This window comes from Mytilus trossulus, chromosome 3 (genome assembly GCF_036588685.1).
Source record: "Mytilus trossulus isolate FHL-02 chromosome 3, PNRI_Mtr1.1.1.hap1, whole genome shotgun sequence".
NCBI classification, from domain to species: domain Eukaryota; kingdom Metazoa; phylum Mollusca; class Bivalvia; order Mytilida; family Mytilidae; genus Mytilus; species Mytilus trossulus.
In genome coordinates this window covers 85,341,149-85,366,207 of record NC_086375.1, presented here as the reverse complement: position 1 = coordinate 85,366,207, position 25,059 = coordinate 85,341,149, and the positions used below count along the sequence as shown (strand labels likewise).

Genomic DNA, 25,059 nt, shown 5'->3' with positions numbered 1-25,059 from the left:
CAACTGCAATCATTGCGAACTTGTATCACTGCAGACTCACCATAAAAATATACATGCATTGCTTTTGAAACCTTGATTACATATAAATTATTTGCCTTAATAATTAACTCATTAGATTAACATAAATTTACTATAAATGAATGATTAATGTTGAAGCAACATTGCCACAGTTTTCATGATTACATTTGCCTTGTTTTTTGGTAAACTGCCCTCAGCGCTTACAGCGCTTTGATTTAACATCTAGATGAATATATTTCAAGAGGATTGAAGACAATCACTAAATGGATTCTGTATGCATTTTTTCTCAACTGCAAATGAAAGTGGGATTATTTTCTTAATTTTGGTCTAGACCATGTCTTTTGACCGGATATGATAGAATTGCCAATGGTATTTTGAACAGCAATAACCTAAGCCATAATGAGTTGCCTTTTGTTATCAGAAACAATTATAACTTTTTCTTACATAAAACTGAATGTATGACCATGCCCATGGCAAATACGGCATTTACATTTATATAATTTAGACAAAACCTATCAGAATCAAGATATTTCTTTTTATAAAAGCTTAGATGTAGTATTTTTCTGAAGATAACCTTTTGACATCTTTTGAAATGCAAATCTTTTTTGATTGGCATGTCTTTGCCAGCATAATCATATGTGTGGCTTCCCTAACTAATAAACAAACTGGCAGAGCAGATATTATTAACATTACTAACCAACAGGCATGAAACTTCATTATTTCATTAACTCCAGTAAGGCTTCTTTTAGTCTGAGATATCAGGGGTGCTTTTCTAATTGTCTACTTTTGACACGTATATTATCTGATGATGATTATAAATAGGCTATGAACATAGTCCTATGTCTTCTGTCAAAGAAATGTGTCAAATCTATCTATGTATCAATGAAAGTTCTCAAGATAATAGAATAGAAGTGCAACCAGTGTCACTTAACAAGGACAAATGGTGTGTAATTTAATTTCTCAAGTAACACCAAACAGGGACAAATTGTGTAATCTAATCTTTCAATCACACCAAATAAGGGATAAATGGTGTAAATTCCTCTTTCAGTCACACCAAAAATGGACAAATGGTGTAATCTTATCCTTCAATCACACCAAACATGGACAAATAGTGTGTACTATAATCCCTCAATCACACCAAACATGGACAAAGGGTGTAATCTAATCTCACACACATCAGGGATAAAGGGTGTGATCTAATCTCTCAGTCATACTCAGAGACAAATAGTATAAACTAATCTTTCAGTCGCACCAAGCATGGACAAATGGTGTTATCTTATTCTTATCTCTCAGTCACACCAAACATGGACAAATAGTATAAACTCATCTTTCAGTCACACCAAGCATGGACAAATGGTGTTATCTTATCTCTTTGTCACACCAAACATGGACAAATTGTGTAAACTAATCTCTCAGTCACACCAAGCATGGACAAATGGTGTTATCTTATTCTTATCGCTCAGTCACACCAAACATGGACAAATTGTGTAAACTAATCTCTCAGTCACACCAAGCATGGACAAATGGTGTTATCTCATTCTTATCTCTCAGTCACACCAAACTTTGACAAATGGTGTTATCTTATTCTTATCTCTCAGTTACACCAAACATGGACAAATGGTGTTATCTTATTCTTATCTCTCAGTCACACCAAACTTTGACAAATGGTGTTATCTTATTCTTATCTCTCAGTCACACCAAACATGGACAAATTGTGTAAACTAATCTCTCAGTCACACCAAGGAGGTTATATTAGAAGGAGAGTGAACACTCTGCTTGATAAAAAATTAGCATCCCCAGGATAGCAGTTCGATCAGAGAAAAATGATAAAATTATAAAGAAACCGACATGTTTATCACCCACTTGACATGGCCCTCTGATGTACCGGGCTATTAGATAAATGGAATATGTCACGGGATTGTTATCAGTGACTGGTCATTACAGTTCAGGTGTATTTTCGGTAATGATGCAGTGTATAGGTGTTTATTATATGTAAAAAGATCGGACGTGCAATTTCAAAATCAATCGTCTGTCTATGGTGAAAAAAGATAAAGAAATGACCAAGATATGAGGGTTTAAAGGAAAGTTAGCGAGCGATTTATATTCAACACTACATTGCTTTAAACAAAGATTTTCGCTTCGCCTGTCAATTTCTGCTTATGAGAATTGACAGGTAATAATCATAGAAAATATACGAATATGCAAAGAACTTTAGTTACGGTGACCGGTAACGACCGGAAGGAATATTTGCATATGAAACATAGAGAAATTTATCGGGAACAACGTTAAAGTGACTTTCTGTTTTGACTGTTGAAGGCAATGAGACGGATATTCCTTTTATTTCTATTGGTTTATAAGTTTACTTTTAACATAAAATTTTAATTTTTAATTACTTTAATAAAAAATATCACAAACAATCTGATTAACATTTCAATAATTGTATATCCGGCCAGTTTATGACACCTCGGGTTTTCCGTTCTTTCTCGGGTATGTTATTAGGACAAAATCTCCCTCTGTGACAGAGTAGATCTCAACTAATTAACACCCACTTACAGAAAAGTCGGTAACATTTTATGTGTAATTATCGTCTTTCGTCCTTTCTCCTTCTAATATAACCTCATTGGTCACACCAAGCATGGACAAATGGTGTTATCTTATTCTTATCTCTCAGTCACACCAAACATGGACAAATTGTGTGAACTAATCCCTCAGTCACACCAAGCATGAACAAGTGGTGTAATCTTATCTCTCAGTCACACCAAACATGGGGAATGTGTCCACATGTGTTATTGATATTGCAGATTGTTCAACTTTTGAAAGGGGCCAATCGTGTCGCTTAGACACATCGAGTTTTATGTTATTTCTTCATAGACAGAAGAAAAATCACAGTCATGCCTTAAATAGAGTGAACTGTATTCAACTGTATTTCAGAAAAAGATCTCATTAATATTATGTTATGTCTTAGAATTTGCTTCTTTGTAAAACAATGTATAAAAGATCTGATCATCATTAAAAGTATTCTTTATTAGGTTGGCATTTCATGTCTTTCTGTAGTCTATCAGGTGGAACTTACACAACTGTTTTTTAGCTGATTCAGTTATTATCTAACTGATTAGAGAATAAAAAAGTGATTTAAGTTTTAGTTCGTGATTAGTATAACTTTAAAGTGGTCATCAAGGGAAGGTTAAAGTCATACTTTCTATTTTTATGCAGTGTAATGGTCTAGAGAAAATTGATTCAGGTGCATTTTAATATCTGAGTGTTAATCTTTTTCAACAGCCATTCATAAAACCATAAATTGTATAAGATGCTAATTGCTGACACCACCAAGATATGAGAAAACTACATCTAATTTACATAATTAGTAATAATTATTTTCTCTTTTCTCTTGTTTTAAAACAAGTTAGTATTGATAAACCTGGATTAGTGTCATTATCTCAGATGCATTAACACTTTGAGAAGATGATTTATAGTTATGGATTTAAAATCTTTATTTTTCCTGTCATCAAATGATAACTAATTACTGTTTGACAGTATGAGTCCCTATACTATCACACTTCACTTTAACTGTAAACACAGGGGTTTTTCGTTGATATTAAGGATAACACTTTCTATGTAAATGACTAAATGATACAATGTAGGAGAATAGTACAACTACAACCTCTGGATATATACACTGTTGATTTTAAAGATGATCGCCTACTTGAACATTGAGGTATCATGTTCAAATATAGTAATCATCTTTATATATATATAAAGATGTGGTATGAGTGCCAATGAGACAACTCTTGGTCCAAGTCATAATTTGTAAAAGAAAAATCATTATAGTTCAAAGTAAGGTCTTCAACATGGAGCCACTGAATGGTAAACCGTAAAGGGCCCAAAAATGACTAGCTGTATAGCCAGTTGAGGTTGTTAAAAACTTCCATCGTTGTAGCTTGTTTACACCAACCATAGACAGTGGACATATATTGGTCCTTTGTTTAATATTCATATTGACCAAAGTGAGGGACATATGCTCTTTAGAGTCTCTAGTTTAATCCACTTAACAGTGTTACGATTGTTAATTTATCTGTCCTTATTTTAAGGAAACCATTCAGGTGCAATTGAGAATTTAATAGTTCCCAGCATAACATGCTAATGGCATAATTAATTTTGGGTGATTGCACAAATCCTCATTCAAAGGATGATCAATATTAGATTCTTCCCACAAATCTGCCAAACGTGATCACGATTTGAAGACTGTTACAATTAAATTTGCATCAACAATTCTAATAAGAAACGAAAGTTAATTGATCTAATTTTATGATTTCTGTTGAAAGATGACAATATGGCTGATTGGAATCATATGTAGGAAAAGGTCACATCCTGAAATCAACTGTATTCAACGAGCAAAAGGTCATTTTCTTAGTAATAAGTAGTCAGATGTTTTTATAATTACGTACCAAGTTAGGAAACATTTTCAATAATGCCTCACTAACATTTACAGGAAAAACAGATATAATGTCTTTGAAATGATTAATTTTGGAGAAAATATATTCAGCAATATTAGCTCTTTTAAGCAATTCTCATGCCTTTTATTATTTAAGCAATTTTGAACATTTCATTGAAGAGTAGAGCATTAGACTCGTGGCCACTGAGAACATTTAACTTATTGAAAATCACTAAAATAAAAAGTTTTTGACCCCTGACTCATTCTTTTTAAATTTTGTCAGTGTTTTAAATTTGTATGAAAGTTTTATTTATGTTGAATGATGTAAAACAAACATTTTGATGTAAGACTTCATTATAAATGTATATTTTAAATGAATACTTAGTAGACAAAGAGTTCCATCATCAAAGTTCTTGTAGTGCACGTACCTTTAATTACCATATAATCTTAGAGCTATTAATAAGTAATAGTCACGATTTGTTTTTTGTTGGTTATGGTGAAATAAAGTTTACTTGTTATTATCAAAATATTTTCAACTTGACAAATTAATATCTAAAATTTCTACTTGAAATATAACTTGAATTAATTTTCAATTTTCCAGTTTTTTAACAGGACTGATTCAAAGCACCCATTTCAATTCTCAATGTTATGTTATTGTTTTTTTTCCTGTAAGATTGAATAATAATTTTATTACTTGTTTTGAAGACTCTTTTAAATTTAATATCAAGTTGTCTCAAATTCTTGTGGGTAAATAAGTGTAAATAAGAAACCTGTGAAAGTTCAAGTAATGATTTATGAAAAGTTTATGGATGAAGAACTCCATTAAAGTTGATGAGTTTTAAACATCAATTTAAACCTTGTAGTTGCAATTTGTTTTTGTGGTTAAGTGCCTCTGACTGTATTATTTGTAGTTGCAATTTGTTTTTGTGGTTAAGTGCCTCTGACTGTATTATTTGTTAATAAGGTTGTAAGATCAATTGGATTGTCTCCCATTGGTAAATCAGAGTCGAACAAGATGAATGTCATACAAATGGACAGCAAAATTATCTCTGACAAATAATACTTAATTGTAACGCTTGATTATTTTCCCATAACTCTGAAGATCTTTCCGTACAGGAAGCTTCAAATAAGGGTAAAGAATGGAAGGAATATTTTTGTAAGACTTTAGTGATTCATCTGAAGGGAAAAATTCAAATATTAATCTGAAGGGAAAATTTCAAATATTAATCTGAAAGGGAAGAAAGTTTTTTCCCTATAATTACTTGATAATAATTAATCTCTTTAAAAATTATTTTGCCTTTGACAGTTATGAATGTCTAGTTTGTGTGGCTGAGTTACTGCTTCATTTTCAGAATCCCCACACCAGTACCCCACATGTCCTAATTAGGTTTTCTAGTTGAAACAACTATTAGCAAAAGGATTGTTGTGAAATGGCAGCATAATTGCCACAAGTTTTGAATGTTGTCAAAATTCATTAAAGACTAGGTCAAACTAAGAACTTTAAAAACGGCATTAGCTACAAGTTAACAAAACAAAATCAAAATATGATGTCCAGTAGTGACAAGGGTTATATTTAAATTCTTTTTGGTGTATCCATGGCAACAATCTGCATTTATTTGCTATGAAATATTGTCAAAAGGGGTGCTTCAGTGAGTGAGTGAATAAGATACCACATATTTCTAAAAGTAAAATTCCAATCCCCAATTGGAGTGATGCCTTTTCTAAAACTTTTTACATGTCATGTCTTCCGAGAGATAAAATAGAAATCAGGCGTCTTTCATCTCAATTTTTTTCATAAAATTGCAATAAGAAGTTTGTGTGAAAAAAAATGTTTGTAACGAAATATTAAAATAATGTTGGAAGGATAGGCTGGTATGAATATGAAAAATATGAAAATATGGACTGTCAAACAAAGGCATGAAAGATGTCAAGATAATCTTTAAATTCCCATAAATCCATTTGGAAGGATGAATTAGTCATCAGCACCTTCTGAAAATGAATTTTAATGCATCATAACTTTAGTATTTGAAAAATCCCTCTAAGCCAAAACTGGAAAACCTAAATCCTAAATGTGTACATTGCTACATAATGTTTGTTATTTGGAATAAGGAGTAGATTATGGACTCATTGCATTGGTAGAGTCTTAATCATGTGTGAGAGATTCCAAATTAAGGGTGTCTAGTTGAAAACTGTTACTGTTTAGTGTGTTTTATTTTATGGTGTAAAATTTCATGTTTGTGGATAGAAAAGTTTCTATTATATGTCACTGGTGTTTAAAAAAATGATGCAGTTGATTAATTACTTTTATATACTAATTATACAACTAATTTCACTCTTGTTATTTTGATCTTTACGACAATCACTCTTGGATGCACACTTACCCTCTGATGGGATATACCATAGAGGTATTACATCTATGGATATACTAATATAAAGTTCTACTCTTCCAATTTTATCCTATTAGGAATCAAATGTTCCAGCCATTTTCAAAAGAGGGGGTTCCTTGGTAACTCATGATAAAAGGGGGTGGTGGGTGTTCCAACCATATGTTCCCATTCAAATTCATTGATTGTCCAAAAAAGGTGGGGATGTTTCAACCCCTGGATCCGCCACAGATGTAATGATAGTCTAAAACTTGAAGTTATATGATTTTATTCAAGTAAAGTTAAAGGTGGCGTATAGTGACCTATAGTTGTTAATTTCTGTCATTTTGGTCTCTTGTGGAGAGTTGTCTTATTGGCAATTATACCTGTAACATCTTCTTTTTTTTTTTATAAAGATACGGCTGAAGATAGCAAAATTTTAATTCAAATTAAAATTAAAAAAATATATCCAACAAGTTCAATCTGATTAATTATAGCTTTAAAAGTGTAGTTGGCTAAATTGGCAATAAATAAGTTGGAAGAGTGTTACATTCCATAAAATACCAGACAAGAAGTTTAATTTCGTTGAAGCACCTAGTCTTGCATTATTTTCTGGATTATCATTAAACTGTTGAGAGTGAAATTCATAATTCCATATAAACACAGGAAAAGGTAAATTCAGCGTCTAATGTGAAAGCATAGATTCACAGAAACATGAGCACAGAATAAAGAAACAAGAACAGAAAATAAAATCAAATGAACATGTAGAATTCTGCATTTATGCACTTTAAGTTTCTTTATATTACTTTTAATTGCTTAACTACTTAACTCCTAAAAGGACATTCAAAATAGAAGTAAAACTGAAATAAAACCATAATTAGGTCTTTCCACTTTTCCGTGGAAAGACCTATTGAATTTGTTCTGATTATTATTTTTTTTTTTTTTTTTTTTCTTCCGCCTAAATTTTTTTCTTGCGTAGTATTGATGTTTCAAAAGATGTCGCTTAGATATTTGGAATATGATGTCGTATAGTTTATACGCTTTCAAAATTTACAACTGCGTAACAAAATACTTTATGTTGTAAGAGTTATCTCCCCAAACACTGTTATTCTTGTGGCCACTACTCCTTCGCAACCGTAAAAGATTACGACAAATTTATTTTACCAAATTGCTCGTTACGTCTTCAGGATTAGAATATTCATTTGGACCGAAGCTATGCGGAGACTCCATATGAGAGTTATTTCCCCTTATGCATTTGATATAAGTGATATGCGTTTCTTACTGGTAAACCATCAGTGATATAGGCCTAGGGTCTTTAGATTTGAGGTCCTTGGTCCAAAAAAATGAAAATAAGGTCAAGGTCAAAGGTCAAGGTCATATTCTCAATTTTGATTTTGGCTTATTTTCTCTTATTTTCATTAACTTTATTAGATTTCGACAATTTTTTTTACTAAATTGCTGGTTGCGACATGTCATAACTTATGAATTTTGATTGGAAGGGTGCGTAGACAATAAATGGGAGTTTTTGCCCATCATATATTTAGAATTATGCGTTAAGTGATATTACTCATGAACCATACATAATACAGACCTAGGGTCTTTTGATTTGGGATCCTTGGTTTATGACCTTGAAATTGAGGTCAAGGTCATAGGTTAATTGGACGTTCTAGATTTTGACCTTTGCTCGAAATTCATATTTTTATATCATAAAGCCATAGCAACTGACATTTTCAACTGAATCTTAATATTTTCATATCAAAATAGATCCTTATTGGTTGAAAGACCTTCAATTGTTCTTTGAACAATTGGTTTTTAATTGTCATTTAGAAATTTAATCAGTAATGGAAATTGATTCTATTTTAAAAGTGACTAAATTTCCACTGTACATTAATTGATGACAGCTAACAGCAATAAATCTGTCCTGTTTAGAGAGAGTATTCTCTGGGAGTGGAGAACAAGAATATAATTGCTTTTATGGTCTGTATGGTTTTATTTTTGAATGACATGTAGTGTGCTTGGTAAAATGAACCATCAAATTTTTATTGAAAATATTTGATATTAAAGGATTCTATGGAATGTCTTCTCCTGAGACAAATTTCACCAAACTTGACCACAATCAGTATTAAGGGTGTCTTGTTTAAAAAATGTGTCCATTGACCCTGCAGGCCCGTAGCCAGGAATTTCCAAAGGGGGGTTCGTTGGACTTACAAACTCGACTTTAACAGTCACAATTCGAACAGAACATTGACTTAAACAGTGCTTATTTGTTTTCAATGGGGGGTTCGTCCGAACCCCCCCTGGCTACGGGTATGTCCTGCCTGCCAACAAACATGGCAGACATGGCTTAGAAAAGAACATAAGGGGAAAATGCAGTTTTCAACTTATTATCTCTAAAACAAAAGCAAAAGTACAGTTACATTATTTCACGAATCATTTATTGTAAATAAAAATATCAGGTTAGTGACAGTCTCCTTGGAACCTCTAGTTTTAAAACTAAAATAGATGCCATGTAATTTTCATAAGGAAAAATGTTAAGAAAGACGGGATCTACAAATAAGTCAACAAGACTGAAATCAAGACAACTCCTTATGTTAGTGATGCTGTGAATCTTAAATGACAATCTTTCCTTTTTATTTTTCCTTTTTGCCTATTATTTTGAAAATTGTTATAATAAATAGATAGACAAAAATGTCAAATAGCAAAAAATTATCAGCAAGATTATCTACAAATATGTCAAGATGAAAGAAATGTCAGAAAACTCTTTATAGAGTTTTTGCCTTTCATGATTATTTAAAAAAAACCAACAAGACTTTTGTCTTTCATGATTATTTTTTAAAACAAAGTTTTGCCTTTCATGATTTACAGATTATTAAAAAAAAAAGACTTTTGTGTAATATGCAGATGAGTGAATCAATACAATTAACCTCTTTAGAGCCTCTAATTATTGTTGAAGCTGTGTCTGGACTGCTAAATTCTTCATATTTATCTTATTTGTTTGTTAGGTTGATGTCACATTGACAGGTATCAAAATCTCATTTTATTCATAATTATTTTTTTCCTTCTTTCAGATCAGTATACTGGAGTCAAGTTGAGGAGTATTTTGAACCAGCTTATGAGATTTTCCAGTTGGTTCTCCATGCATGTGTTAACAATAATATATCATACATTGGTTTGGATAACATAGATCTATTACAGCTATCCAAAGGTAACCTTACTTTAATTAAACTACTGTGTAGATAATTTTTATGGATTTATATGGATAATTGTATCTATTTAAGGAATGACTAATATTTTTTCTGTCTATGAAAAATAGCATTAAAAATGTGGTGAACCTTAAATAACCAGCGTTATTTGAAAGTGTGCACAACCATTTTTTTTATGTTATTTTGAATTTATTTCTAAATTCCAATTTTACCCAGAGTAAACCATGAAAAAACTTTTGATGATGTCACGGTCACATGACTAAATTATGTCTATGAGCTGATTAACTAAACAATGTGGGCAAACAGAAGAAGCGTTACATCCAAAATTGAATTATATGGATATATAATTTCTTGCTTTTGCAAAAGTTCCCATAAAAGATCTCTTTTGAATATTATTACTTCATTGAAATGTGATTTACATATATATACTCATGAAATCCATGAAAATTGGTAACTGACAAATAGAAATGAAACCACTTGAGAGAATATTGTCTTGACACTAGTTACTGCATGTGTATGCCCACAAGCTGCAGTCAGTAAGTGAGTAAACAAGAACTTATTTTCAACAGGATATTGACTTTCTTGTGGAAATTTAGATGATCTGCAGCTTCAAGTATCAGAGATAATAAACATTAATATAAAAAATAAGGAGATGTAGTATGATTGCCAATAGGACTAAATATAAAACTAAAGAGATGTTGTATGATTGCCAATAGGACTAAATATAAAACTAAAGAGGTGTAGTATGATTGTCAATAGGACTTAATATAAAACTAAAGAGATGTAGTATGATTGCCAATAGGACTAAATATAAAACTAAAGAGGTGTAGTATGATTGCCAATAGGACTAAATATAAAACTAAAGAGATGTAGTATGATTGCCAATAGGACTAAATATAAAACTAAAGAGATGTTGTATGATTGCCAATAGGACTAAATATAAAACTAAAGAGGTGTAGTATGATTGTCAATAGGACTAAATATAAAACTAAAGAGGTGTAGTATGATTGCCAATAGGACTAAATATAAAACTAAAGAGATGTAGTATGATTGCCAATAGGACTAAATATAAAACTAAAGAGGTGTAGTATGATTGTCAATAGGACTTAATATAAAACTAAAGAGATGTTGTATGATTGCCAATAGGACTAAATATAAAACTAAAGAGATGTAGTATGATTGCCAATAGGACTAAATATAAAACTAAAGAGGTGTAGTATGATTGCCAATAGGACTAAATATAAAACTAAAGAGGTGTAGTATGATTGCCAATAGGACTAAATATAAAACTAAAGAGATGTAGTATGATTGCCAATAGGACTAAGTATAAAACTAAAGAGATGTAGTATGATTGTCAATAGGACTAAATATAAAACTAAAGAGATGTTGTATGATTGCCAATAGGACTAAATATAAAACTAAAGAGGTGTAGTATGATTGTCAATAGGACTAAATATAAAACTAAAGAGATGTAGTATGATTGCCAATAGGACTAAATATAAAACTAAAGAGGTGTAGTATGATTGTCAATAGGACTTAATATAAAACTAAAGAGATGTTGTATGATTGCCAATAGGACTAAATATAAAACTAAAGAGGTGTAGTATGATTGCCAACAGGACTAAATATAAAACTAAAGAGATGTTGTATGATTGCCAATAGGACTAAATATAAAACTAAAGAGGTGTAGTATGATTGCCAATAGGACTAAATATAAAACTAAAGAGATGTAGTATGGTTGCCAATAGGACTAAATATAAAACTAAAGAGATGTAGTATGATTGCCAATAGGACTAAATATAAAACTAAAGAGGTGTAGTATGATTGCCAATAGGACTAAATATAAAACTAAAGAGGTGTAGTATGATTGCCAATAGGACTAAATATAAAACTAAAGAGATGTAGTATGATTGCCTTGAAGACCAAATATGAAAACAAAGAGATGTTGTATAATTGCCTTGAAGACCAAATGTGGCAGATGTAAGCAATTATAGGTCACTGTACAGTCGTCTCAAATTAACAAACCAATTCAGTTTAGTCAGTAATAGAAGGCCCTGCCTGACATGACAAAATGTGAAATCATTCAAACATGAAAATCTGAAGCCTGATTTATGACGAATAATAAATGAAAAACAAATATGATAATAGTAACTAAGGACAACTACTGAATTATTTATTCTAACATCAAATACAGAACAGATTTGACTTTCACCGAGAGACATGTGTTTGTCGTAATTACATTTTCTTCTCTAAATATGTATCCAAGGTATTCATTCTGCTTTATATACAAATGAGGAAGCCAAAGTTACTTCTGATATAGTTCTGATGAGTTGTGTCAGCCTAAACATTTATTGCATTTAGTTTCTGAAACTGAAATAAGATATAAGTTTCTGATTAATATCTTGTTTATAACCATAAAAAGTAAGACTTTAAATATGGCATGAATTATAATTTATGTAATGTCGTAAAAATTTTGGCCTCTTGCATGTCAGTACAACATTTAAAAATGATTTTAATTTACTAAATGTTTTACTAAATTTAAACGTTGATGTGTTTAATTTTTTTGGAGATAGAATTTCCTGTTGTATGACTGAAAACAATGTTAAATCCAGTGTTTGATTAGAAGAAATTATAGACATTTATGGCAATTATAGATAATTTTGTGTTGTTCCTGTCAGTAGCAGCGTGGATGATTTATGGAATAACTCTACTGAGAATTCTTTACATTCCGTGGTAATTGATAGGTGCTGTCTTTACTGCACGTTCCTAATGGTGTAGGAGACATCAAGATTAACTCGGCAGGAGCAGCAAGACTATTATTAGAAAAGTTCATACAGAAATTGGCTTTAACATACTTTAATCATTTTAGTTCAAACATATTTATTTATAATGGAATGAGAAATAAGTTATTACAACTTATCTTAATCCCTTTCCAGGTGGACCTCTCTTTTTCCAATTGTTCCAAAAAGTTTCATTTTTATAAAAACTTTTTTTATGCAAAGTGACCAGATGAGCTATATGGTCACCTTGGCCTCTAGAATTGAAAATGATTTAAAATTATTTTATAAAATGAATTTTATAAAACATGCAGCTTGAGTGTTCCAAAAAAAAGGTATACACAATAAATTATCTGTTTTGTTCATTATATATTTGACCAAACATTTTACACAAGGACATATACTATTGTGCAGAGTTTTGGTGGACCAATTTGTTGATATTAGGCTAAAATACCATATTTGGAAAACATGGTCGTTAATAGGCTAGTCTTAAATGTTAAAAACCTGAGAGGTTTATACTGGTAATAACAGTGTGTTCCAATGCTAAAAAAGATATTTCTCTAATTCTATGGAAATTTATCCCTTTCCGAACCCATTTTATAAATAAATTTAATCAAGGTGTGGTTGCTCGTGATCTCAAAAGATCATTGGATGATTTTAAGGGTCATGACCTTTTTAGCCAACTGGATGAATCAAAATATGCTAACAGGTGTTAATGAAATTGACAACTTCTGCAATGTGAAAGGCCCTCCAAGGGGATTTTCGGTTAACAAAAAAAGAAAATGTATTTTTTAATCATTAGAGAAACAGATTCTTACATAGTTACTCTTGAATTATCGGATTTATCCAATCTCGATAGTTTGAATAGCTTGGACTTTAAAAAATTGATAATTTAACTATCTCGATTGGATAAATCCGATAATCCACTGGTATCAATGTAAGAATCTATATTTATAGATCTGACACAGAAAGAAGTATGAATTTAGGAAATTGTAACATTTGGACTTATATATAAAATTTTATGATTCTTGAAACTTCAAAATCTTTCTGATTTTTAAACCATTGCCTCTGAGAAAGACTGGATGTGAACTCTTTCTGATATTTCTTACAAGGTTTAAAAGGCTTGTAATTGAAACTAATCATAATTGTGAAGTGAAGAAGAGGTTGGTTTGGGAAGACTTAATCTAATCTTGTTATTTGACATTAAGATGCAGTATTGTGACAATGTCATAGCAAATAAAATGAAGTTGACAAGTATTTGCTGTTTATGTCTCCAATTTCCACCAATCTATTTATTGGATATTGTCTTGTGTCATTGTTTGGTTTGGCAGATAAGTGGCAATTGACATCGCTGAAATCAGATAACGGAAAATTATCTTTGAAAGCGTGAGGACAAATAATCTAAAGATGTATAATTATTGTAAGAGGGATTATGAAAACTTGGTCAGATGCACTTTTCTGTTAACAAATACATGAGGTCCTTAGTAAATATTTCTGTTAACAAATGCATGAGCTCACTTAGTAAAGGTTTCTGTTAACAACTACATGAGGTCCTTTATTTTATGTCCTTTAGTAAATATTTCTGTCAATAAATGCATGAAGTCTTTTAATGAAAGTTTTTTAACTGGTTAATAATATCAGGATAAATTATGGACGAGTGTTGTAATACAGCTAAGAGTTTGTATATAAGGATTGGCTTTTGTATTGGTTTGATATTTGGTCATATATGTGGTATGGACAACAGGAAAACATTTCTCCACAGTCACATCGCTACTATGACATATAGATTTACCCTTACCCTTTCTTCATCAGTCCCCCTTTGGAATACATTAGTGTAGCTTATTAACTTTAAGCCTATAGATATTGACCTGGTGGTTGTCTCTACTGTTCCTGTTTCAAAGTCATGGTAGGCAAGAAAGGTTTTACTCTTGCTATCATTCATGCAGTGGATAGCACCCATGTTTTTTTTGTTTCCAAAGTTTGTGTCTGTCTATTAGCCTTTTGATAGAATTGTTTGAGATTTGAACCCGATACCAAGGACCATAAAATATAGATTTTTTTGAATTTTTGAATTCGGCATAAAACATTCAACAATTGTTTGGAAATTTGGATATTTTACAGATTTTTTTAATAAAAATGATAAAGCCATATTTCTTTTTGCCCTTTAAGGCAGAGAGGGACACTTGAGATTGTGTGATTGAATATGTTATGTTACATAAAAAAAGAAGATGTGGTATGATTGCAAATTAGACAATCAGACAACTCTCCAAAAACTAAAAGCCTAGTTTATGTACAGAAAAAGAATAAAAAACAAATATGTAACACATTAACAAACGACAACCACTAAATTACAGGCCTCTGACTTGGGATAGGCACATTCATAGATAATTTGGTGTGATTAAACATTTTACAGGGATCCCAACCCTCCCCTTACCAGGGACAGTGGTGTTACAAAACAACATAAAAATAAACTGACTGTTTTTGTAGTCTTCCATCTCAAAGAGTGTTTGAATTAAATTTGAAATGTTGCACTTAAAAATTGGTGAAAATACCAGTCTGGAAGAATTTCCTTCACATAGTGGCTTAGGAAATGTTACCTTCTCTCGACCGATATTTTGACATTTTCCACTCCTGAATATGGTATAGATCTATTTAGAACACTGAAGAATAACCAGATTTAACCAAATAAGTTTTGAAATAAATTTAATGTTATATTTTACAGATGGGAAGTACACAAAATCATGCTCAGTGAAACAGTTTTCATGTGGAGACAACTCATGTATTTCTATTGATAAAATATGTGACTTTAGACAAGACTGCTTAAATGGACAGGATGAGAGCAACATTACATGTGGTAAGGGGAAATGTTATATTAGGTTTTGAATTTTTTAATAAGTTTATGCTGCCAACATCATAGACAAGATGTTATTAAATGAAATGCTCACCTGGTGAAGAAAAAATGGAAATGTTTATAAATATAAAAAAGAACAGCTTACACGATGGCTTTTCACAAGAGACCAAATGACACAGAAATTATAGGTCACCATATGGCCTTAAACAATGAGCAAAGCCAATACAGCATAGTCAGCTATAAAAGGCCCTGGAAAAGACAAATGTAAAAGAATTCAAACGAGAAAACTAAAGGCTCATAACTTATGTAAAAAAATAATAAAGAAAAGCAAATATGTAACACATCAACAAATGACAACCACTGAATTATAGGCTCCTGATTTTTGACAGGCCATACATACAGAATTTGGTGAGATTCAACATGTAAGCTGGATCCAAGCCCTCCCCCCTAACCTGAGGCAGGGGTGTAACTGTACAACTTAAGAACAAACTATAAAAAAGTTGAAAAGGGCTTAACTCATCAGATGGATACAAATAGAAATACATGTAACAAAAACACAGAGTGGTCGTGGCTGGGTATTTGTACATTCTAACAATGAAAACACACTATGTACAGATCTGAGACTACTCACAGATACTGACAGCTAGGCTAAATAAAAAAAGAAGATGTGGTATGATTGCCAATGAGACAACTCTCCACAAGAGACCAAAATTACACAGAAATAAACAACTATAGGTCACTGAATAGCCTTCAACGATGAGCAAAGCCCATACCACATAGTCAGCTATATAAGACCCTGAAATGACAATGTAAAACAATTCAAACGAGAAAAATAACGGCCTAAGCCAATAACAGCTAATAAAATAAATCTTGCAACAAGACTAAAAAAGGTTATTACATGCTTAAAAAAAAGGTGGAAATTATTATCTAAAGTGGGAAATTTGAGCAGCTATTTTTTTCCACATGCTTTATTAAGAAAATAAGGCATTTGGAATAGTAATATTAAATGAGTAAACTTAGACCTTTTGTCATAATGAATGCATAAACAAAGTACTTCATGATCATCTGTTAACAAATCAATCAGGGTAAGAAAGATAACTCTACACTACAGAGTAAAACTAAATGATTAGAATATATATATAGTTAATACAAAATAATAGTAAAATTGTTTAACAGCTTGGTACAACTGCTTTTGTAATAGAAACAAGATTCCTAATTTTATTTAATTTTAAATTATTTAAAAAAAAAGATGAAGACTAAGTATAGGCCTTAAATGCCAAATATAAAAAAGAAGATGTGGTATGATTGCCAATGAGACAACTATCCACAAAAGACCAAAATGACACAAACATTAACAATTAAAGGTCACCGTACTGCCTTCAACAATGAGCATGTTATTTTAAAAGAAAGTTCATGTGTTTTATAGTAACATTTGGCCATGCAAGAATACATAACATATCCAACATTAGAAAAAAAATGCCTATGAAATGACTACTACCACAATCGTTGCTACTGATCATTGCAGGTTCTTTGCCATTAGAATCATATTGCAACTTTGATAGTCCTGATTGGTGTGGCTGGCATAATGTAAAAAGTGGAGATTTTATCAAAGATGATTTGGACTGGAAGTGGCACAATGGTTCAACTCCCACCCAAGATACAGGTCCAACAGAGGACCACACAACAGGGAATGGTAAATAGTGTGTGTTGATGATGTGTGTTATATAGTGTACTAACCTGTCTTGTCATGTTTCCATTTAGATCCTACTTTTCTCTGTAATCACTGAGTGTTTTGTTATATGTAACTGCATTAGACATATCCATATAAAGTTACCCAGATATCCATGTATAGAAACCCATATATAGATATCCATATAAAGATATCCATATATAATCTTCATGGACATATGTTTTATTTACCAAATTTTTAAATAACTTATTTTGGATTGGCATTTCCCCCCTCTACACAGAAGACTCTACATTTTAAGATGCTAACATAAAGATGTTGCTTGTCTGTTTGTAGGGGATTCTGTTCAATTGAAAAATATTAGGTGTGCCCCCACTTGCTCTTAAAAAAACAATAAAAACAAAAAACAAAGAAAAAAGAAAAAAAGAAGGAAACTATATACCGGTATATCACAAGATGAATCACTAAATTGATAATGAAAATAAATTGTTATAATATTTTTTTGTAGGCCATTATATGTATATGCATTCATCAGGTGGAACCTTTCTAGAAACCACAGTGTTGGAGAGCCCCATATTTGATGCACCTAATGAGAAACCAGGTCAAAATTGTCAGGTAAGCTTGTGAGGTTACCAGTGGGAAAATGTGTTAATATACTCCCATATGTGCTAATCTTTACCATATATAGGTGTTAACTAGAGGTTAATTTATCACCTTATCCCTTACGTACAATCATGATTGTAAAAAACGTATAAAACTAAATTTTGTGAGTTGAGTTGGTTCACCATATTGAACTGTTTATGGGGTATTTCAAACATGCAAAAATAAGTTTGAAATATTTGAGATATATTCCTCTGTTTATATGTCAGAATTATAGAAAATGTAATGATAGAATAATTTTCATCTGCCCAGCTTCAGAAAAGTGTGGGTCAGATTGACAATTTCAATGATATCTACATCTATGTCACATGTCTTTTACAAAGTGTGCAACGTACCACAGTGGTCTAAATAACCTTTAAAAGCATACAAGGACTTTTAACTTCATCAAAAGAAGTCCATCATAGCTTAGAAAACAACAAAATATAGTTGACCTATTGCTAATGGAATTTTTAGCTCACCGTTCTGAAAGGTGAGCTTTAGCCATCACTTGGCGTCCGTCTGGTGTAAACTATTTCAAAAATCTTCTTCTCTGAAACCTCTGAAACAATTCCATCCAAACTTAAGCTGAATGATCCTTAGGGTGTCTAGAATAAAGTTTGTGTTTTTTTTTCTGTTTCGTCAAAAATCATGGCCGTCATGGCCGTCATGGCTAAAAATAGAACATAGGGGTAAAATGCAGTTTTTAGCTTATATTTCAAAAACCAAAGCAGTTAGAGCTAATCTGACATGGGGTTAAAGTGTTTTTAAGGTAAAGTTCTATCAGCCCTGAAATTCACAGATGAATCTAATAACCCATTGTTGGGTTGCTGCCACTAAATTAGTAATTTTAAGGAAATTTTGCAATTTTTGGTTTTTATCTTGAATAGTATTAATGATAAAGATAAGCTGTAAACAGCAAATATGTTCAGCATATTGTTTAGACAAACTGAATAGTTTTATTGCTAATCTATGTCTTTTAAAAATACAATGTTTAAAACAAATTCACAGTTCATACTCTTATATGACAAGTTGTAATAATTGTTTTACAGGTACGCTTCCATTACTATATGTATGGGGGATATGTCAGCAAGTTAGTGTTAAAACTGGTACCATTGAACAATGACAATTTACAGCCATGTGATGAGAAGAATCGTGTTATACTATTTGACAAATTTAAAGATCAAGGACAAAAATGGCATTTTGCAGCAGTAGATATTAAAAACATCACAAAAAGGTAGATAACTCTATCTCATATTTAAAAAAAGACTGACATTTTTGAGTTACCTTTCTTTGAATTGAAGCTTTAATAATTTAGATTAAAAAGAAAACTAGGTTTATTTAGGCTTCAATCACATTAAGTAGATAACTTTATTGTATTTCAAATATTGAAACAACAACAATGTTATCTTAATTTTTATAAAGAATAGGAATAGGGAATGATTGATAGCTATGAATAATCCAATAGACTAAAACATATTCTAATTTACCAAATAAATTAAAGAGAACATTGTATGATCTTTTATGTGTATACAGGTAATCTGTTGATTCATTTTCAGGATAAGCACAAACATATAAAATGCATATATCAATAAATAAATGATAAAATAAATTGATTAATACTAATAATAGATAAATTTATAGATTGTAATTTGAAATAATGGTACCTAATTATTTTCTTGTAAAAATAAAAAGTGTTCCTATGAAATTGTTTTGTAACCATTGATAGGGCTCTGGTAATTATAATAACTGCAGGATGGCAGTGTATATCCTCATTGAAGGTGTTATACCAGGTTTTATCATCATTGATTTCCCCCTATTAGTCTTTGTTAAATTTGAACTTTTCAAAAAAATTTGCAGAATTTATATTTGATTTAAACAAAAAATACTAAGCATGAGTAAAGTTCAATCCTGTGCCATACTATAGATACATAAATTTCAAACAACATTTCATTGGAAAATTATAAGAAAATAACCATCACTGGAAGTCACCTGTAAAATTGTTACCTCGTTTTTCCCCTGTGTACAAGCTTTAGTAACATGTAACCTCCAGATTCCCAAATATTCTATAGAAACTCCAAATAAATAATATTGGTGCTTTGAAACACCCAAGATATATATTTATGACTTAGAATTTTTTACTGCAATGAAATTAAGAGTTAATTTCCTATAACTGTCAAATTCAAGGGATATTTTTTTCCTACCCTTTATTGTATGCAACCAGATGTGAAATAAAATGGACCTTTTGGCTAAAATGTTCAAAAAAAATCTGGCTATATGTACTTAAACCATAAAACATCCATTTGTTTATTCGTTAAAGGTACTCCATTGCTTCAAACAATACCTCAATTTTCTCTAACCAATTCTAATAATATTTTAACACATTAGGAGTTACAGATGAAAGTTCAGTACACATAAACCTTCAAATAACAAATTAATCCACAAATCCTCCCTTATTTGATGTTGAATGATAAGGCTAGTGGTACCAATAACTAGGTTGCTATCCCTTTGGTGGCCAAACCTAATGCTGAAGAGTTACAATGCAGACTATAAAGGCCCTTGATTTACACTAATCAGATTTAAGTAGCTTGACCAAGACATAAGCTAACTGGTTATTGTATTAAGTACAAACTGAAGAAACACAGGTTGTGGAGAAGAATTGACACAGTTTAATATTTTCTTTGCATATCAATAAGCAATAAGGCCACACTTAAAAATATTTTGGTTTGCCCAAACCCTACACAAAGGTTGAGACAGTGGGTAGGTAGGGGTAGGCATTTTCTTTTAAAAAAAAAAAAAAAAAAAGAAATTGAAGTATCATATGTTTATTAGTCTTCATGTCTATTTGATTCAAAAAAAACTTCTTCAAATCAGGACAATAAAAGAATTTGAGTAGGCAGCTTTTTTCTGGGTAGGTAGCATTTGGGCAAACAAACCTATTATTTATTATGGCCTAAACATATTTACAAAGGAAGCAAAATCAAGTTGAAACACTGCAGGTACTCCTTACAAGAAGTACATAAAAACTGTGAGTTCTTTGAAACATTACTACTCTACTAATTAACCAATATTAAAGTATGCATAGATTCTACCAATGCAACAATATCTATAATATACATATCAATATAGCAAATATCAATAAAAGTCCACTAGGGAGTGGTGGGTGGGGAGAAATTATTTCCCCTAAAAATATAAAATGACTGCTACAAGCAAGTGCTGCTTTATGAATAATTATGTGTGTGCATTTAAAACAAAGGTCCTGCTAACAAGTGCTGATTGGTTAATTCAAAATTAATGAGCAATCTCAAATGGTTAATAAGTATGATCTCGCAAAACAATAAGTAAATGAGAAGCACATGCAGAAGTGACTGGGAAACCCCTTTGCTGATTGGATAATAATCTTAACAGGTTAAGGCTCCTGCATAACATATGTACAGCATTCCAAAACGTACTGTGTCTAAATAATCTATTTATATAAAATTGGAAGAATATATTCCACACCATACAGTGAAATATAATGAGCTGTCACACTGTCCATTGTATAATTCATGTAAATATGTTTTAATTAGTAATGAGATCTTTTTTATGTAAGTAATTTACTATTTCCATATATTCAATTAATCATGCTGAATTTACATCATTATTCTAGTTAGTAGGATCTTGGTAGACAACCAACATGCTGACATTTTATTAGTACTTATATGATACAGATAATTTATATAAGTTGATCTTGTTTCCATACAATAGATAAGACTAACTATCACCTTTAATAAGTGCTTTGCAAGCTGCATGTAAGCATTAGGAATAATCAGTGCTTCCAAACCTGTGTATTGTATGAACTTGACCATGTTTAACGTGTATTTTATGGACTTGATCTGTAATTTTTATGTTTGACTTGTGGAACCTAGCCTGAACTGGACATTTTATATGGGGTTTCCATTTATAACTTAATTTAGAAAAAAAATAAGTTGATGTCATCTTTTGGACCTGACCTATTGCCCTAAATAGTCATAAATTTCTGGTCATAACAGTCACATGGTCAATGAGTACCATCAAAACAAACCCGGCTTTAATACCGTATTATTATTGAAGAAATCTGTTTATGCCAAAAATGAGTCCTTTTGCGCCAAAACTCTTTTCTCCAATGCTACGTTTGCGCCACTTGTTTTTAAATTACATGGTATCATTTGCTCCAAAAATAAAACATACGATTTTGTGACAATTAGAAGAAAACTGATTTCCTCCTCCTTTATTTGGACTTGGAACAGGCAGTTTACACGGCAAATGTTTCCTTTTCTGAAACATATCTTCTTCTTACTGCTTCTGCATGGGTATTTCCTAATTTAATGTATGTAGTAGCTTGTAACTTCAATTTATTGTCCCAATAACAAATATTGAAGGATGAAACACATAAAACAGTAATTATTCATGTGGAATGCTTCTGTCCCATTACTGGTACATCTTGCCGTATATAGTTTCAGCCCATACCCATGGTGGAAACAAAGCACTGTGTCATCAACATATGTGGCTAAAACATAATCAATAAAAGCTTTTGTTTTTTCTCTCTTTTGGCATATCTTGTATTAAATATTCAGCATTGAAAGCAATAAGTTTTCTTCTGTACTTGGACTGTTTAGTGTATTTTAAGTCATTTCTCTTCAGATGCTCATCTTCATTGTGAAGTAGCTGCGAACATATGATAATTTTTGAGCCAAAAATAAGAATAAATATATATTAATCATTTATGTTTATTGTAGATATGTATAGATAAATTGGTGCAAATAATTTCAGAATATTTGGAAAACAAAATTTGGCGCAAATGATTCCCTGACAAACTGTAATTGTCGGAAAAGGACTGCTGCCATTATTACAATCAAGCTTAATTAGTTGTCTGAAAGTTGAAATTTACCTGTTCAGATGACCGGTAAACTGCTTTTTAGCAAACTTTAATCAGTAATTATACGACTGCAAAAATCAAAAGTATTTTGGTCATATATTGGTATCACTTTGTTGTCATTGTTTTAGTCGCCGTTGTGTTTGTGTTGTCAGTGTTGTCCAAAGACAGATGGTTTCGGGATAATAACTTTAGTATAAGTAAATAGAAATCAATTTTAACACAATGTTTATAACCACAAAAGGAAGGTTTGGATTGATTTGAGGGGTTATGGTCCAAACTGTGTAGGAATTAGGGGCCCAAATAAATATTTTTGTAGTTTCCAGACAATAACTTGAGTTAAAGAGTATGAATCTCTCTGAAATTATACCAAAAGTTTCCATACTACAAAGATATGGTTAGGATTGACTTTGAAGGGTAATGGCTGGAACCAATTAGTAATTAGGGCCAAAAAAAGGGGGAAAAACAAGGGTTTTTCTGGTTAAAGGACAATTGAGGCAATTTAATAGCAGTGTAATGGAGGTTATCCAAATCAATTTAAAGAACAATGTTTGATTACCCCCGTTACACTGCTTGTAAATTATGTATTAAGAAATGATGGTTATCTTATTTCCTTAGGGGTTAATATTCAACAGCATAGTGTATTTCACATAATTTTTATTGTCGAGCCTGCAACTTTTGTTGCAGAAAGCTCGACATAGGGATGGTGATCCGGCGGCGGCTACAGCGGCGGGGGCGGCGGTGTTAGCTCACTTCTTAAAAGCTTTATATTTTAGAAGGTTTAAGACCTGGATGCTTCATACTTTGTATATAGATGCCTCATGTTACGAAGTTTCCGTCAGTCACATGTCCAATGTCCTTGAACTCATTTTCATGGTTCAGTGACTACTTGAAAAAAAAGTTCAGATTTTTTGTAATGTTAAATTCTCTCTTATTATAAGTAATTGGATAACTATATTTGGTATGTGCGTACCTTGCAAGGTCCTCATGCCTGTCAGACCGTTTTCACTTGACCTCAACCTCATTTCATGGATCAGTGAACAAGGTTAAGTTTTCGTGGTCAAGTCCATATCTCAGATACTATAAGCAATAGGTCTAGTATATTCGGTGTATGGAAGGACTGTAAGGTGTACACGTCCAACTGGCAGGTGTCATCTGACCTTGACCTCATTTTCATGGTTCAGTGGTTAAAGTTAAGTTTTTGTGTTTTGGTCTGTTTTTGGAAAATGACGCAGTCATTGTTCCATAACTGCCGACCTGATTTCTCTGCCTACCGCGCTTGGTTTCGTATTTACTAATTTCAATACAAACTGGAATGTGCTTGTGTTATCATTATGCATGAGCATTGTGTAGTAATCAGCCAGGAACCAGTTTACAAACTAACTGGTTTCTGTTTGTATTCCACTACAGTCGAACAAAGTGTTGTAGTTTGACAGGAACCAGTCCAGAATTTTGTAAACTACAAAACGTAATCGGTTATTATCATTCCGTTTTGGTGTTTCATACCGACTTATATGGTTTGAATAAGCTTAAGACCCTTCAAACATTAATGTGATAGGTATATTAAAGACTGTTTTACAAAAGGATGAAACTGTTTTGCTTTAAAAGTCGTACTATAGTGATATATGTTATGTACGGATTTCCACTCTCACCGGTTAATTTCTTCTTTTACACGTGCTCTTGAAACTTCCTGTTTAAACATCGCAAGTTTTAAAATTGTTTTTTGAGTGAATTAAACTTATTTTAACAATCACGAAGCGTTCGGGAATCATTTCAAGCAGTTTCTTCTTCTCTTTGATGATGGAAAATAGGTTTTCTCAAGAAAATACCGCAAACGATCGCAGAGGAATTGAAACGTACAAGTCAAGTCGGCACCTGGTTAAATTGGCATCTAGTCAAATCGGCACCTATTTGACGTCAATTCGGCTTCCAATAATATTTATTATAATATTTTCTATTCAATTAATTAATAACTGTTACCAAGTACATAGTGAATATTAGGTAAACAACGAAACCAAAGTGAATATGTTATTGTGTATAAAAGTAAACAACGAAGCTATTGTTTTAACCATTAGACAATTATTAAAATTAAATGGAAAACTATGAGTCCCTTTCAATAAATCAAACTTTCATGCCAAATAATTAGCAAATTTAAGGTGGTTTTTTTTTCAGTAATGTTTAAACAGCATTAAACAAAC

The 25,059-nt window shown here is 31.6% G+C and overlaps 1 protein-coding gene across 1 annotated transcript in view; it reads left to right on the top strand.

Moving 5' to 3' along the window:
* The window catches only part of LOC134712696 (leukocyte tyrosine kinase receptor-like), a 192,095-nt gene that overhangs the window by 43,481 nt on the left and 123,555 nt on the right, over positions 1 to 25,059 (top strand). Inside the window, exons 3-7 of the mRNA XM_063574487.1 lie at positions 9,882 to 10,018; positions 15,516 to 15,647; positions 17,170 to 17,337; positions 17,840 to 17,946; positions 19,020 to 19,204. Of these exons, the coding sequence (XP_063430557.1) occupies positions 9,882 to 10,018; positions 15,516 to 15,647; positions 17,170 to 17,337; positions 17,840 to 17,946; positions 19,020 to 19,204 (729 nt within the window). The remainder of the gene's footprint in view (positions 1 to 9,881; positions 10,019 to 15,515; positions 15,648 to 17,169; positions 17,338 to 17,839; positions 17,947 to 19,019; positions 19,205 to 25,059) is intronic.